General features: G+C 37.0%; 1 protein-coding gene across 2 annotated transcripts in view; it reads left to right on the top strand.

Annotated features, from left to right (window-relative positions):
* The window catches only part of PDCD6IP (programmed cell death 6 interacting protein), a 66,325-nt gene that overhangs the window by 12,779 nt on the left and 38,778 nt on the right, over positions 1–14,768 (top strand). The window contains exons 4-7 of one of the 2 annotated variants that reach the window (XM_047769798.1): positions 4,373–4,500; positions 6,767–6,920; positions 8,222–8,322; positions 10,592–10,723. In XM_047769798.1, the coding sequence (XP_047625754.1) occupies positions 4,373–4,500; positions 6,767–6,920; positions 8,222–8,322; positions 10,592–10,723 (515 nt within the window). The remainder of the gene's footprint in view (positions 1–4,372; positions 4,501–6,766; positions 6,921–8,221; positions 8,323–10,591; positions 10,724–14,768) is intronic. The other variant, XM_047769807.1, reaches the window with a different exon arrangement.

Below are 14,768 nucleotides of genomic sequence, written 5' to 3' on the forward strand. Positions count from 1 at the left end.
AGCTACTGCATTGTATAACTCAGGGCCCCAGAGTTGGTTTCCTTGGGACACCATTTGTGTAGAGCCCACGGTGATGGCTTCTTCCTGGTGGTGTGCATTCCAGGCACCTTGTATATTGTGTACTGTTTGTGAAAAATTGGCTATGTGAACATGTATGTAGTTGTCAAGATATTCACCAAGAATGAGGGGGTAACTCTGGGAGGTTGCATATTGGATGATTTTTAATTTATTTTCTTTTGTGTGTGTGTTTTTTAGCACTTGTTTGCATTTTATAACTTTTTTTTTTTTAATAATGAAGCTATTTTCATTTTGAAAAGCTTAATGAAAAAGAGCTCAGGTGTAAAAAGCAATGGAGTTGAATATTGGGAAAGAAGAGCTCTTTGAAGAAAGGAGAATCGAACACTTATTAAAAAAACAACAACCCTGATTTAAGTTTAGATGTGATAGAAGTCATAAAAAAGTTAATTACAAGAAAAAGTTTTCACAAAATCTCTTATGCATGAGAAATTTTCAAAATAAAATGACAGGGAGTTCCCAAGTGGCTCAGCAGGTTAAGGATCTGGCATTGTCACTGCTGTGGCACTGGTTTGATCCCTGGCCTGGAAACTTCTGCATGCTGTGGGTGTGGCCAAAACAAAAACAAAAACAAAAAACAGGCTACCATCAGGGGTGATAATATTTATGAGAAATGTAAGTTTGGAATAACGGTTTGGAATATTTATCTTCTATGTAAAAAGTTTACTTTTATCTGTTGCTTGGAGTATATTTCATTATTCTTGAAGTCTACTGAGTTTCTGTCATATGGTGGATGAGTTACTTAGTATTTAGACTGTGACTTTCTTTTTGTTTTTTTTTTTTTTGCTATTTCTTCGGGCCCCTTCTGCAGCATATGGAGGTTCCTAGGCTAGGGGTCTAATCGGAGCTGTAGCCACCGGCCTACGCCAGAGCCACAGCAACGTGGGATCCGAGCCACGTCTGCAACCTACACCACAGCTCATGGCAACGCCAGATCCTTAACCCACTGAACAAGGGCAGGGACCGAACCTGCAACCTCATGGTTCCTAGTTGGATTCGTTAACCACTGCGCCACGAAGGGAACTCCTCTTTTTGTTTTTTGCTTTTTAGGGCTGTACCTGCGGTATATGGAGGTTCCCAGGCTAGGGGTTGTATTGGAGCTACAGCTGCTGGCCTATGCAACAGCCACAGCAACTTGGGATCCAAGCCATGTCTGCGACCTATACCACAGCTCACGGCAATGCCGTATCCTCAACCCATTGAGCGAGGCCAGGGATTAAACCTGCAACCTCATGGTTCCTAGTGGGATTTGCTTCTATTGTGCCACAATGGGAACTCCTAAACTGTGACTTTCTTTATGGCTGTGTGGGTGTTTAGAAGTTTTAATTGCTTCACCACATTCATTCTGTGCTTTTGTCATATTCTCAAGATTTTCCAAACTCTCAGTCTTACTTTTTATGTCTCTGGACTCCCCTTTTCCTGAGAGAGTATTCTGTTTCCTTTGGTCTTTTCTGTTTCTGTTTGCTTGCTTGAATCTGGACTGTTTGCTATTCACAGCTACTGCATTTCTATTATCCCTTAGGTTAGAGCCATTTTATGGATAATATGTCTTTCTCTTTTGCTGGAATATATTCTTAAATAACTTTCTCAGAAGAGGTTAGATTTCTAAATCTTTGTGAAAATGTCTATATTTTGCCCTCATGAAATTGGTTTGAAATTCTGGCACCTGGTGCTTCAGTCAAAAACCTTGGAGTCATTCTTGGTATTTTTCACTTCATTCCCCACATTCATTGAGCTCAGCAGCAAATTCTATCAGATTTTCTTTTGAAAGAGATTCAAAATCCAGTCGTTTCTCGGCACCTCTACTACTGCCTTCCTTGTCAGAACCATCCTCCCAGTCTTTGCTGCAGCACTGACTGACCGAATCTCCAGCTCCTACCAGTTCTGCTTATCTACAGTCTTCTCCTGTTTACTTCCTGTGTCACTCAGAGTAAAGGCTAACGCTTAACAGCATAAGTTGGTTCTCTTTTACCTCCCTAACATCATTGCCTTCCATTTTGTCCCTTGTTCCCCCTTTTTCAGCCATAGTGGCCTTAACATATCTTTTTTGAATTAATTAGAATTATATTTTTTCACAACTTGAAGGCATTATTTCCTTGCCTTTTACTGTCCATTGTTGCTGATGAGAAGTCTGTGAGTATTCTTTGGTAGGTGAGTTGTTCCTTTGTTCTTGGGAAGATTTTTATAATTTTCTCTTATTCTTTCATAGTTAGAAATCCCAAAATACCTATTTGGCTTTGATCTTGTTCTTTGGGTATGTAATTTTATTGTTGGCCCTTTCAGTTTGAAGATTCATCATATATCTCCCTACAGCCCTGGGAAATTTTCTTACATTTCTTTGATTTCTTCTTCATTTTTTCCTTCTCTTCTCTTTGAATGCTGAGTTCGCCAGATGTAGGCTGTTCTGAGCTACTTGTTCGTATCTTTTTCACTTTTTATTTTTTTCCCTTATGGCCTGCCTAGGTATTATCTTCTAACCTTTCTTTTGAAAAGCTTTTAGCAGTCATGTTTTTAATTTCCAGGAGCATTTTCTTATTCATGGATTGTTCTTTTTAAATAATGATCCTGTACTAGTTTTATGGATGTTCTGTTTTTTGAGTATGTTAGGCATGCAAATTAGAAATGTTTTCTTCTATTGTTGGAGTTGTTTTTGTTTACTTTGGGCTCACATATTCAGTTCATCTTAATCTTTATTTTGCTGCATGCTCTACTTGTATCGTGGTTGTTCTAGATTTTTTTAATATGTTTATTTAAGAGAGTAGGTTATTTAAGAGAGTAGGTTAGAGTAGCTAGTGTGTGTGTCTCCTTTACTTTATGGTGAGGAGGCTAGAATTAGGTTGGAGGTAAGCTACAAGCTTGGCATAATTACAAGGAAGACTATTAAAATGCTATGTAACAGGGAAGGTTTTATTGTATGGCACTACTGTGTGGCACAAACACACAACTGTGGTGTTCTGATTTTCCTAGATGGTTTGATGGTTTGCTCAGTGTTTTAAGAAGTCTTCTAATTATTTTGTTTGGTGCTCAAATACCTGGTATTTTATGTAAGACCTTGAATGTCTCTTTGAATTTGTTCCTCCTTTTTTTTTTTCTTTTGTGGTTAAAAAAAAAAAAAATCCATAATATGAAATTGACTCTCTTAACCATTTCTAAGTGTACAGTTCAGTGCTGTTAAGTATATTTACATCGTTGTGAAACACATCTCTAGAACTTTTTGATCTTGTAAATCTGAAACTCTGTATGTTCTACACAACACCTGCCCTTTTGCTTCTTTCCCCATTCCTTGGTAACCACCATTCTTCTTTCTGTTTCTGTGACTTTGACTGCTTCAGATACCTCATATGAGTGGAATCTTAGTATATGTCTTTTTGTGACTGGCTTATTTCACCTAGCATATTTTTCTCAAGGTTCATCCATGTTGTAGCATGTGGCAGGATTTCTTTCCTTTTTAAGGTTGAATACTGTTCCATTCTAAGTGTATACCCTATTTTGTCTATCTGTTCATGAATCAATGGACACTTGAGTTGGTTCCATCCTTTGGCTGTTGCGAATAATTCTGCTACGAACATGGGTATACAGATACCTCTGAAACCCTGCTTTCAGTTCTTTTTAGTTTGTATCCAGAGTGGAATTGTTAGATTATATAGTAATTTTATTTCTAATTTTTTTGGGGACCTCTATACGGTTTTCCATTGTGGCTGCAACATTTTACATTCCCACCAACAGCATACGATTCTAATTTCTCCACACAACTGCCAACAATTGTTATTTCCTACTTTTTTCAATAGTGGCTATCCCATTGTGTGTGAGGTGTGTGGATTCTTAGCCAGATAATCTAGTTCTCTGAGAGAAGTATTGGCCTAAAGGTGTGAGAAGCTAGCTAGGAGGTGCTTGCATTGGTTTAGCTTCGTAGTAGTGAAGAACTGGATTAAATGTCATGGGAAGGTAAAATTTTGAGCAAGGTGATGGAAAAATGGAGATAATTTATTTGGATTGAATTTGAAATGACACGAGAATGACTTCATTTGAATCTGACTAATAGCAGTGTGGACATTAAGGGAAGGAAAGATGAATTTATGGGTCTTTAGGTTTTAGGTGATGAAAATATTGTTGTGGAAATAAATGCCTGGCAGGGCAGCTAGAAATATGGGTGAGTATAATGGGTGAGAAAACAGGTCTGGAAACTTGTTTTTGTGAGAGCCAGTGGGGTAGAGGTCACAGTATTTCTCTTTGAAACACTCGTTTTCCTTAGAAAATATAATCTGATAAATTTTTCCTTCTCAATTTTTTTTTACAGCTCTTGCAAGCTTAGGATATGAAAAGAGCTGTGTGTTGTTCAATTGTGCAGCCTTAGCTAGCCAGATTGCAGCAGAACAGAACCTGGATAATGATGAAGGATTGAAAATCGCTGCTAAGCATTACCAGGTATGCAGAACAGTAGTTAATACATAACCATTAACACTAAGTTGGATTATGGTGAAAATAATTCTCGTTTAGATTTAATAGATTTTTTTTATACATTTTCTTGAAAAATAATGTACTTTTTAATGAACCGATACATATTTTTGAAGCCCTTAGGTAGAGTGCTTACCTGTGGATCTAGCTCTGTTTTTCCTCACTATGGTATACCCAGCCCCTAGCACAGTGCCTGGCACATAATAAAGGCTCAATAAATGTTGGGAGAACAAATGATTAAATATTTGATGCGAAATCCTTTGTAAGTACCTTTCACATTAATGACCTCATTTAAAAAATCTGTACATTAGTTTTACATAATTTTTCTTAGAGAAACACACACTTAAAATTTCACCAGTATCAGAAAAATTAAGACCTCTTGGCAAGAAAGTTTTAACTCTGAGACTTGTGGTCAGATATCTAATGTTTCCAAGTCAGCTAAATTTAGATTTTAAACATGATTGTTTACTAATATGGCATATTATTTGGTGGCAATACATTATTTACTCAGCTTTTATTTTTTGTTTTAATTTAAAAAACAATAAGTGGTGATTTGCTAGGTGATATTGTCTGTAATTATGTTTTCATGTTTTGTACTGCTTTATAATTTATAGATTATCTTTGTGCTCTCACATAAGCTTTTTGATACATATTTTATAACATCATTCTCACTTTACAGACAAGGAGTCTAAAGGGTAGAAGTCATTGGGATTTCAGGTGTTTGGATTCCAAATTTTGTGAAATTCTAAATAGTCCTTACTACTCTCTCCCATGGCTCTGAAATTTGCTTGTCTCAGAGGTGGAGTTTAATAATTCCTGTTGTTGAAGGTTAGGGGAGAGGTAAAGAACACTATTTTAAGAAAGTGAGAGGAAGATGAACTTTAAGCAAGCAGTGTCCTCCAGATTGTGATATGCCTTAAGTTTTGGATGGGCACAGGTGACAGTTATGGTGCATGTACCTTTCCTTTGTGAAGCTATAAGGGGCAAATAATTTTTTTTTTTTTTTTTTGGTCTTTGTGTCTTTTCTAGGGCCGCACCCATGCACATGAAGATTCCCAGGCTAGGGGTTGAATCAGAGCTGTAGCTGCCGGCCTACGCCAGAGCCACAGCAACATGGGATCCAAGCCACATCTGAGACCTATATACCACAGCTCATGGCAACGAAGGGCAAATAATTAAAAGTGTTAAAATGAAATGAAGTTTTATTTAGTTTTCTATTAACTCTAATTTCATTACAGTTGGCAGGTGAGATCTTAGAGGGCATTCTGAGTTATTGAGGACACATTCCAATCTGTGAGTCATCTCTGATTCACAGCAGGTACCCTAGTGTGATGGAAAGAGATCTTAGGTCCCTGTCTAGGCTGTAAGCTGCCAAACAGCTCTGTGCCCTTGTAAGTGTCTTAACCTCTGTAGGTCTCCAGACCACATTTGTGAATGAGAGACTGAATTCCTTGTGGTTCTAGTCTGTGATTCTTAGTTTCCTAAGCAAGTCAGCTGATCCCGCCTTGGAGGCATTCTAGTTTTATGGTACTTCATTACTGCAGCAAACATGAGGTTCATGTCAGTATAGTTAACCTTGAGTTATCTCGCTGCAGCTCAGCTGCATAACCCACAGCACCATTTAATCCCAGACTGACGTCTTTCTTTTTCCCGGGGTCATTTGTTTCATAAAAGCAAAGTTATTTTAGCGTTAACCTCAGCAAAATATAATTGAGAAGAAAAATCTGATGGGGAACATTTCACCAGGGAGCTCTAAAAGCCAAATAAAAAAATCTTTAGCAGTGGATCGTCATGCTGTTCCCCAGAAACTAGGCATCTGTACTATTTGAGGTTTCTCCTAAGTATGGGAAATATTTGTGAGACGAATTTGGGAATAAAGCAAGAACATTTTAGTTCTAAAAACACTTTAATAATGTTTTATCCCTGCCTCTGTTCTCATGTTAGTTTTGGGAAAGTATTTCTAAAAAGTTTAATGAATTTGTCCCCAGTTTATTTTTTTTTTTGCTGCACTTGACTTTGAATGTATGTTAAATTTCTTGTTATTCTGTGGTGTTTCAGAAAAATACCCATATTCTCTGTAGGTCAGGTGTTTTAGATTGGTTTTTCACAATATAAACATTAAAGTACATTAACTGTTCAACTGAGTTAACATTTGAAGTGGTTTTGTGTGTAACAGTAGAAAACTGACTTGCTGGGTTCCCATAGGTTTTAAAGAAATTCTTTTCTCCCCCTCTAGTTTGCTAGTGGTGCCTTTTTACATATCAAAGAGACTGTTCTGTCTGCCTTGAGTCGAGAGCCTACTGTGGACATATCTCCAGATACTGTTGGGACCCTCAGTCTTATCATGCTGGCACAGGCCCAAGAAGTATTTTTTTTAAAAGCTACAAGAGGTAATTCCACTTTGTCCTCTATTTTGTTACATGTGAAAAGAAGCGATGGGCTTAGAATAAAGTGATTATAGTATGTTCAACAAAGAGCTTTCGCCTTTCAACATGACACATGGATTATTGAGAAATTTTAGCTGTCCTTTTCTGACCTTAAAGTGGTACAGATGCACATTTAAGAATATAGGCTGTGTTAGAAGTCTTTTATGAAATGGATAGTTATTATCTTAAAACCCTGAATTTATGTAGGTTTGTTGTATGTCAAAAAATTCATTCATTCAGCAAATATGTATTGTGTATGTCTATGCCAACCACTGTTCTAGGCTCTAGGTAGAATGAGCAGACAAACAAGATTTCTGTTTTCAGGAAGCTTATATTTTATTGTGAGGGAGATGATAAATAAGAAATTAAATAGCTAAGGTAATTTTAAGAGGTAATTGCTATAGAGAAAATAAGATGTGATAATGACTGGTGGTCTGGCTATGTGGTGGGGATGTGGAGAGAGAGTCATGCTAATTTTAGTTTCTTTAGTCAAGACGAGTTTCTTTGAGAAGGTCTTGTTTAAGCCAGACTTAAATTGACAAGAAGGAGCCATCTGGACAGAGTCCCTGGCTTTTTGAATGAAGGAGTAAGAACAGTTCTTATAAGTCATGTAAGTTAGTATGAGAGATTAGAATAAAGACTGGATATGTTAGTACAGAGAAATTGAAAATAAGGGAATAGTCAGCAGGTGAAAGCTAAATGAACTGGAAATGTTTTTCTTTTAAAATAATAGCTTAGCAGTTCCTGATGGCTCAGCAGGTTAAGGATCTAGTGTGATCACTGCTGTGGTTCGGGTTGCTGCTGTGGCATGGGTTTGATCCCTTGTCTTGGAATTTCCACAGGCCACAGGTGGGGCCAAAAACAAAAAAAAACCCCACAGTATTTATATTGAGATGGAATTCACATAACCCCTTTAAAGTATATAATTCATTAGTTTTCAGTGTATTTAGGGTTTTGCAGCCATCACTACTGTCTTATTTTAGAAGACTATCATCACTCCAAAAAGAAATCCTATACCCACTGGCAGTCACCCTCCATTCCCCTTTTCCCTCAGCCCCTGGCAACCACTAATCAATTTTCTGACTCTCTGGATCTGCCTGTAGAGTAATTACATTGTATGCAAAAGATTTGATATCATCAGTAAGGTTTTTTTTTTTTTTTTAGATAAAGGCACAAACTTGTGATCTCAATGTCTATACTGAGCTATCATGATATCTCAGATTATTTATTTTCATTATAATGATCAACTTAATATTTTATTCTAGATAAAATGAAAGATGCCATCATAGCCAAATTGGCTAATCAGGCTGCAGATTATTTTGGTGATGCTTTTAAACAGTGTCAGTACAAAGATACTCTTCCCAAGGTCAGTTATTGTTTTTTTGTAAACACTTGATTATTTTGCATGTGGAAATATTGGACATTTTTGTGTATAAGAAGCAAGTTGAAAATTGTCTTATAAAGAAATTTGAAGTTTAATGAGAGGCATTTGAAGGATATACTTGTAGAAATAGTGTTTTACTTAAGATGCATGACAAATTCTTTTGTATTTAGGGGATGCCTTTGCTTCTGCTCTTTACTAAACTTGTTTTTACAAGCTAAAACTCTTTCTGGGAGATTTTGAACACCTGTCTCCAATAGTTTTTTCAAGTTAGGGTATTGTGTAGTTCTGAATCACTGGAGATGTGGTACAGCATGAGTACTTGAGCATGTTGATTATTCACCCTTTTAATTATTGTCCTGTTTTCTTAAAGATGAATCTTAAAGCGCCAAAACAGACATAAAGACAAAAGGAAAAGGATATTTAACAAATTCATCCAATACTGTGATTAGAATTTTGCCAACAGGGATAGAAAATTGGGCTGCTATTGGACAGCTAAGGAAAACAACCATCTAAAACCACATATCCCAGGAAGTATTGTTTTAATGTAAACCTTTCTGACATGGCATTTGATAGGATTAGTCAGTGATGGTCATTTGAAAATGACAAAGCAGATGGTGAGACTAAAGTAAGTTCAGAATGGTTAAAAACTGAAAGTTACAGATTGAGTGAAATGTAGTGTGATTCAACTGCTTTCTTTCAGAAATGTTCAAGGAATTAATTTTGTATGATAGCAAATGGCATTTATTACATCATCTTTTGTAGGGGAATTTATTGGTTTATAAGTCTTTCAGGAATCTTTACAAATTATGAAAATGCAGACAATTTTGTGGTGAAGTAAAAAAGCATGTAAGTACATCAACACATTAGTCAGAAAATGAGCAATAAGGAATTTTTTGAAGATTCTTGAAGATTTAAAAATATACTAAGAGATCCATAGAACTTTGCCCAGGATTTTTGGGTGGTAATAGTGTTGCCTGTTAAAAGAGACTTGGGATCTCCTCTCACCTTTTTTTCATCTGAAAGACGTCATGTTCAGCTGCACAGTGTACCATTACATCCTGTTGGGCCTTTAGTTCAGTCCTGTCCTGGAGAGAAGAAGGTCACCTACAAAGACTTGGAAAACTACCTCTGCACCATTTCTGGTATTCATTGAAAATCTCCTGTTTAAGTACCAAGTTGCTAGTTGCTCTATACTTACCTTGAGAACTGGCATGAGTGCAGTCTGAGATTTAGATGTATTTATTTTTGCCTTTTTACTAATAAAGCTCATAAGGTATTTTCATATTCTAGTTATAAAACTGGAATATCTGCAAGTAGTGACCCAGGAAGCTAGGAAATTATTCACTGGGAGACAGGAAAGCACACAAGGTAGTAATCCAGTTTTTGATTCTCTTATTTTTTTTTGTCTAGACAGTGATTGTCTAGTATATTTCTTGGATATTATATATGGCATGTATTTCCTAAAAACAATGAGGTTGTAGGCTAGGATTTGACATTTTGAAAGACCCTCTACCAGTATAATTGCTTTTTTGGTTCATATTTTTGGATCTTCTGAAATTAATTTTGACTGGTTTTTTTTCCAAAACAAATTAGGGCAGAATAGCAGTTTATCATATTAGTCATTAATTTAGCATATCTGTCTGTTTACTGTATGCTTTTGAGTATATGATACCGAAATACTAGTCTTTATGTGATTATGGCTAAAAATCATCTTTATTAAGATGTCTCAGGATATGAATTTAAGAGGGAACTTATTTTATTCTTTTGTCTTTTAAACATGATGAAACAGTCAGCTATAGAGCAGTTTCGTTAGTGTATGTGAGTAATGGTGGTTTAGTTAACTCTGAGGGCTGGGTGAAGGCTCCTAAGAAAGCTTCTAAAGCCCTGTGCTTGGTACGTCTGTGAATGTCCATTCTACTTCTCTTTCTAATGCATACTTTCCTTTCTTCTTTGTAAACAAAATGTTGACTTCATGGCTCCATTAAAGAGAATTTTAAAAACTTAAATTGGCTTCACTTAACAGCTCAAAAACAAAACCAAAAAAGCCCTTAATTCTAATTGGAAGAAAAAACCCCGAATTTGTTGAATCCAATCCATGCAAAATCATGTGGTCTTCTCTGTTTACACCTAATAACTAACCTATCTTTAAACCATTAATGGGGTGATTCTAATTTCTGTCTCCTTTTCCTTTTTCTTCCTGCATCCCATGTTGTCTGTGATGGTTTGTGTGGTTGGACTCTCCCCTGGTCAGTATTTTTATTTCCAGGAGGTGTTTCCTGTCTTGGCTGCAAAGCACTGTATCATGCAGGCCAATGCTGAGTACCACCAGTCAATCCTGGCAAAACAGCAAAAGAAATTTGGAGAAGAGATTGCAAGGTTACAGGTGAGTTTCTTGGAAATAAATATTTAAGTAACTTGGATTTCCTTTTTTTTTTTTTTTTCCTTTTTCTAGTGAGATTCCCAAGTTTGCTTATAAAAAACTCTCCCGATCATTGCCCCTGTCAGCAGAGAAAGGTGATTGTTATTGTTTTTTTAGGTTATACTTACTATGAGCTTTTTTTTTTTTTAGTCTTTTTTGTCTTTTCTAGGGCCCCACCTGCGGCATATGGAGGTTCCCAGGCTAGGGGTCGAATCGGAGCCATAGCCACCGGCCTATGCCAGAGCCACCGTAACGCAGGATCCGAACTGCATCTGTGGCCTACACTACAGCTCACGGCAATGCCTGATCCTTAACCCACTGAGTGAGGCCAGGGATCGAACCCGCCACTTCATGGTTCCTAGTCAGATTCATTAACCACTGAGCCACGATGGAAACTCCCTACTGTGAGCTTTTTGAAGACTCATATTAAATCTAAAAATTTCATGCAACATTTACATTCAGTGCTCTTTTATTTATCCATGTTTATTTAAATATATAATATTCTAAATTAATTATGCTCCAGAAAGCATTGCAGTGCCTAACTTGTGGCCTAGCCTTGATATAAATTGGGTCATATAATTCCACGGCTTGAGAAGGACAGTGGTAATATGTATAAATAGACCTTGTGATCAGCAGAGTACCTTCTCTGCTGTTGTATCACACTGGGTATGTGAGAAACTTGCTGTGACATCTGGGGCAACGTCACAGCAGGGTCAAGGACTGTTGTGTGAGTTGTTTGTATTTTGAGGACTGGTAAGCAGAGAGTAGGAAGAGGACTGTTAAGAGGAACTGTAAATACAGACTGGATATTAGAGGATACTATGCAAGTATTACTTAGGAAGTTCAGATTAATTAGTCTTTTCATGGGAAGAGAAACCCAAGTTTTATAAAAAATAAAATGTATGCTTGTATTATACTCTACCCTGACAAAATTAGAAAAAGGCACACTCAGACACATTTCATTTGTCCAGGGGCTCACTTTGATTTCAATAACTTAGATTTTCATATGAGAATACTTCAAAGAAGGGGGTTTCTGGGAGAAAGTTTTTTTTTTCTTTTCAGGGAAGCATATTTAAAGTATTTAAAGTATCAACTAAAATAAAAACATAGCATAAGAGTTGGAGTTTTGTTTTATTCAGGCACCTTACTGAGAACTGTAGCCTGGGAGATAGCCTCTCGTAGTTTTGTGGGAACAGCTATGAAGAGGTGGAGAATACGTACAGTCAGGCTTATGTCTTGGTGAGATATTGCTGCTAGTCACAAAGAACAGATATCTCAAGTTAATGACTTTAGTACTTTCCTTTTTATGGGAAGATGAAAAAATCTGGGTTCATTAAAATTCTTCCTGAGATATGCATCTGACTGTCTAAGGGCCTGTTTTTCCAAAACGTTAGGTGCTTCATACTGTTTTTCATTCCGAATTCCTCTCTCAGGTTGCATTGTTGGTTAGCACTGCAGTGGATAACGACTGGTGGTGAGCACTGCTCTTTGTTTAATGGAAGCTTAGGGTTTTTATGTTTTTGTTTTTTGTCTTTTTAGGGCCACACCCACAGCATATGACAGTTCCCAGGCTAGGGGTTGAATTGGAGCTGCAGCTGCTGGCCTATGCTGCAGCCACAGCAATGCCAGATCTGAGTTGTGTCTGTGACCTGTACTGCAGCCCATGGCAACGCCAGATCCTTAACCCACTGATTGAGGCCAGAGATCTAACCTGTATCCTCATGGACAGTAGTCAGGTACAAGTCAGATTTGATGCCGCTGAGCCACAACTAGAACTCCTTAGCTTCTTTATTTTTGGGGAATTCTGGGGCTGTTATATTCAAATAGGTCTTTTTTTTTTTTTTTTTTAGTCTTTATAAATTAGTCATATAAGAGTTTTTTTTTTTAATTTTAATCTAGTTTTTAAAACTCTGGAAAAAGGAAACTATTTCAGACTCAATAAGAGATTTTTTTTTCAATTATAGACACATAAGAGTTCATATCTTCAGTTTTGTAGTTTTAGTCATGGGTCAGATGTTGTAGGTTAGTCATAGGCACAAATACTTCCTGATTCATGTGTCAAAGGGCTGTTCCTCTTTCCTTTAGATACAAATTTTTTTTTTTACTTGATTTGAACTCAAAAATAGGCACATAGAACAAAACAGACCAAAAAGGTGACCAGTAAATCATATTCTTTGCAGTCTCTTACTCAGAAGACCCCATGAACCTGATGGTCACACGGTTCAGTAAGGTTTGTGAGCATGGTTAGCAGGAATGGGGAGAAAACTTACTGGTCATGAGCAAACCAGAAATGAAAACAAAAATCACAGGAGTCAGGAAAATCACAATAGGTAAAGTAAGAAAGGGAAAATTGCTGCTAGTGATTTCTGCGGCCAAGAAAAATTGACCCTGGGCTTATACAGCCCATGAAGTATACTTCTTGGACAGTATAGTGTATTTGGCTCCAGAAGGTGGGCCCATATGATCATCTTGGTGGTGCCTCTAAAACTGCCAAGGTACAATTTTCAAAAAGGCAGAAATACAGTTGGCCTGTGAGCAACGTAAGTTTGAGCTGTCTAGGTCCACTTTTTGCAGGTTTGTATCAGTAAATAAATATTTGGCCCTCCATATCTGGAGGTTCTGAATGCACAGATTCAGCTAGATGCTGGTTGTGTGCTATGTTTAATCTGCAGATACAGAGTCTGTGGGTATGGAGGGCCAGCTATGGGATTTGAGCATTCGAATTTTGGTGTCTGGTGGTGGGTCTTACTTAGAACCAGTCTCCCACAGATTCTGAGGGGTAACTATATGTAGATGTAAAAATGTGACTCATATAGAATGAATACATACTAGAAATTTAGTTCATTAAATAGGGACCTAATAAGGTGATAAAACTGATTTTGTGAAAATATTGTGTTTTTTTTTTGTTGTTGTTATGATAGTAGCTTGTAGGTGTGAAGGAGATTGTCTATTAGGAGATATGTGCTGAAGTATTTAGGGATAACATGATGCCTGAACTTTAGTTTCAGATGATTCTGGGAAAAAAAAAAAAAGGTCCATGTATATTTGGGAAAGAGAGAAAAATATGGCAAAATTGGTAACAGTTGTTTAACCTAGAAGAGGGTCTGTTGTTACTCTTTGTTCTTTCCGTTTTTCTGTGAACTTGAAAGTTTTTCAATATAAAAATTGGGAGAAAATAGGTATACACTTCAACCCATCTTTCTACCTTTTCCCTTCTATTTTGCTTCCTCCATCTGCCCCCACCACTCCATAGGTAATTTTCATCCCTTCCTTGTTTAATCCTTTCAGTGGCTTTTTTTTTCCTCTTTGAAATACAAGCAAATATGTACACACATGCATGCACATTAACACATATTCTTTTTTTAATCTCCATGAATTTTATTACATTTATAGTTGTACAATGATCATCACAACCCAATTTTATAGCATTTCCATCCCAAACCTCCAGCCCATCCCCTCCACCCCGCAACCTTTCTCCTTGGAAACCATAAGTTTTTCAAAGTCTGTGAGTTACTGTTCTGCAAAGAAGTTCATTACATCCTTTTTTTAGATGCCCCATATAAGTGATAGCATATGATGTTGGTATCTCACTGTCTGATAAGTTTTACTTACCATGATAATTTCTAGGTCCATCCATGTTGCTGCAAATGCCATAATTTCTTTCCTTTTTATGGTTGAGTAATATTCCATTGTGTAAATGTACTACTACATCTTCTTTATCCATTCCTCTTTTGATGGACATTTAAGTTGCTTCCGTGTCTTGGCTATTGTATATAGTGCTGCAGTGAACATTGGAGTGCATATATCTTTTCGAGTCATGGTTTTCTCTGCGTAGATGCCCAGGAGTGGGATTGCTGGGGCAAGTGGTAATTCTATTTTTAGTTTTTTGAGGAATCTCCGTGTTGTTTTCCATAGCGGTTGCACCAATTTACATTCCCACCAACTGTGTGCTATGATTTGATACATGTATACATTGTGAAAAGTTTCTCACCATTGACTTAATGGACAC

Source organism: Phacochoerus africanus, chromosome 1, assembly GCF_016906955.1.
Source record: "Phacochoerus africanus isolate WHEZ1 chromosome 1, ROS_Pafr_v1, whole genome shotgun sequence".
Lineage (NCBI taxonomy): Eukaryota > Metazoa > Chordata > Mammalia > Artiodactyla > Suidae > Phacochoerus > Phacochoerus africanus.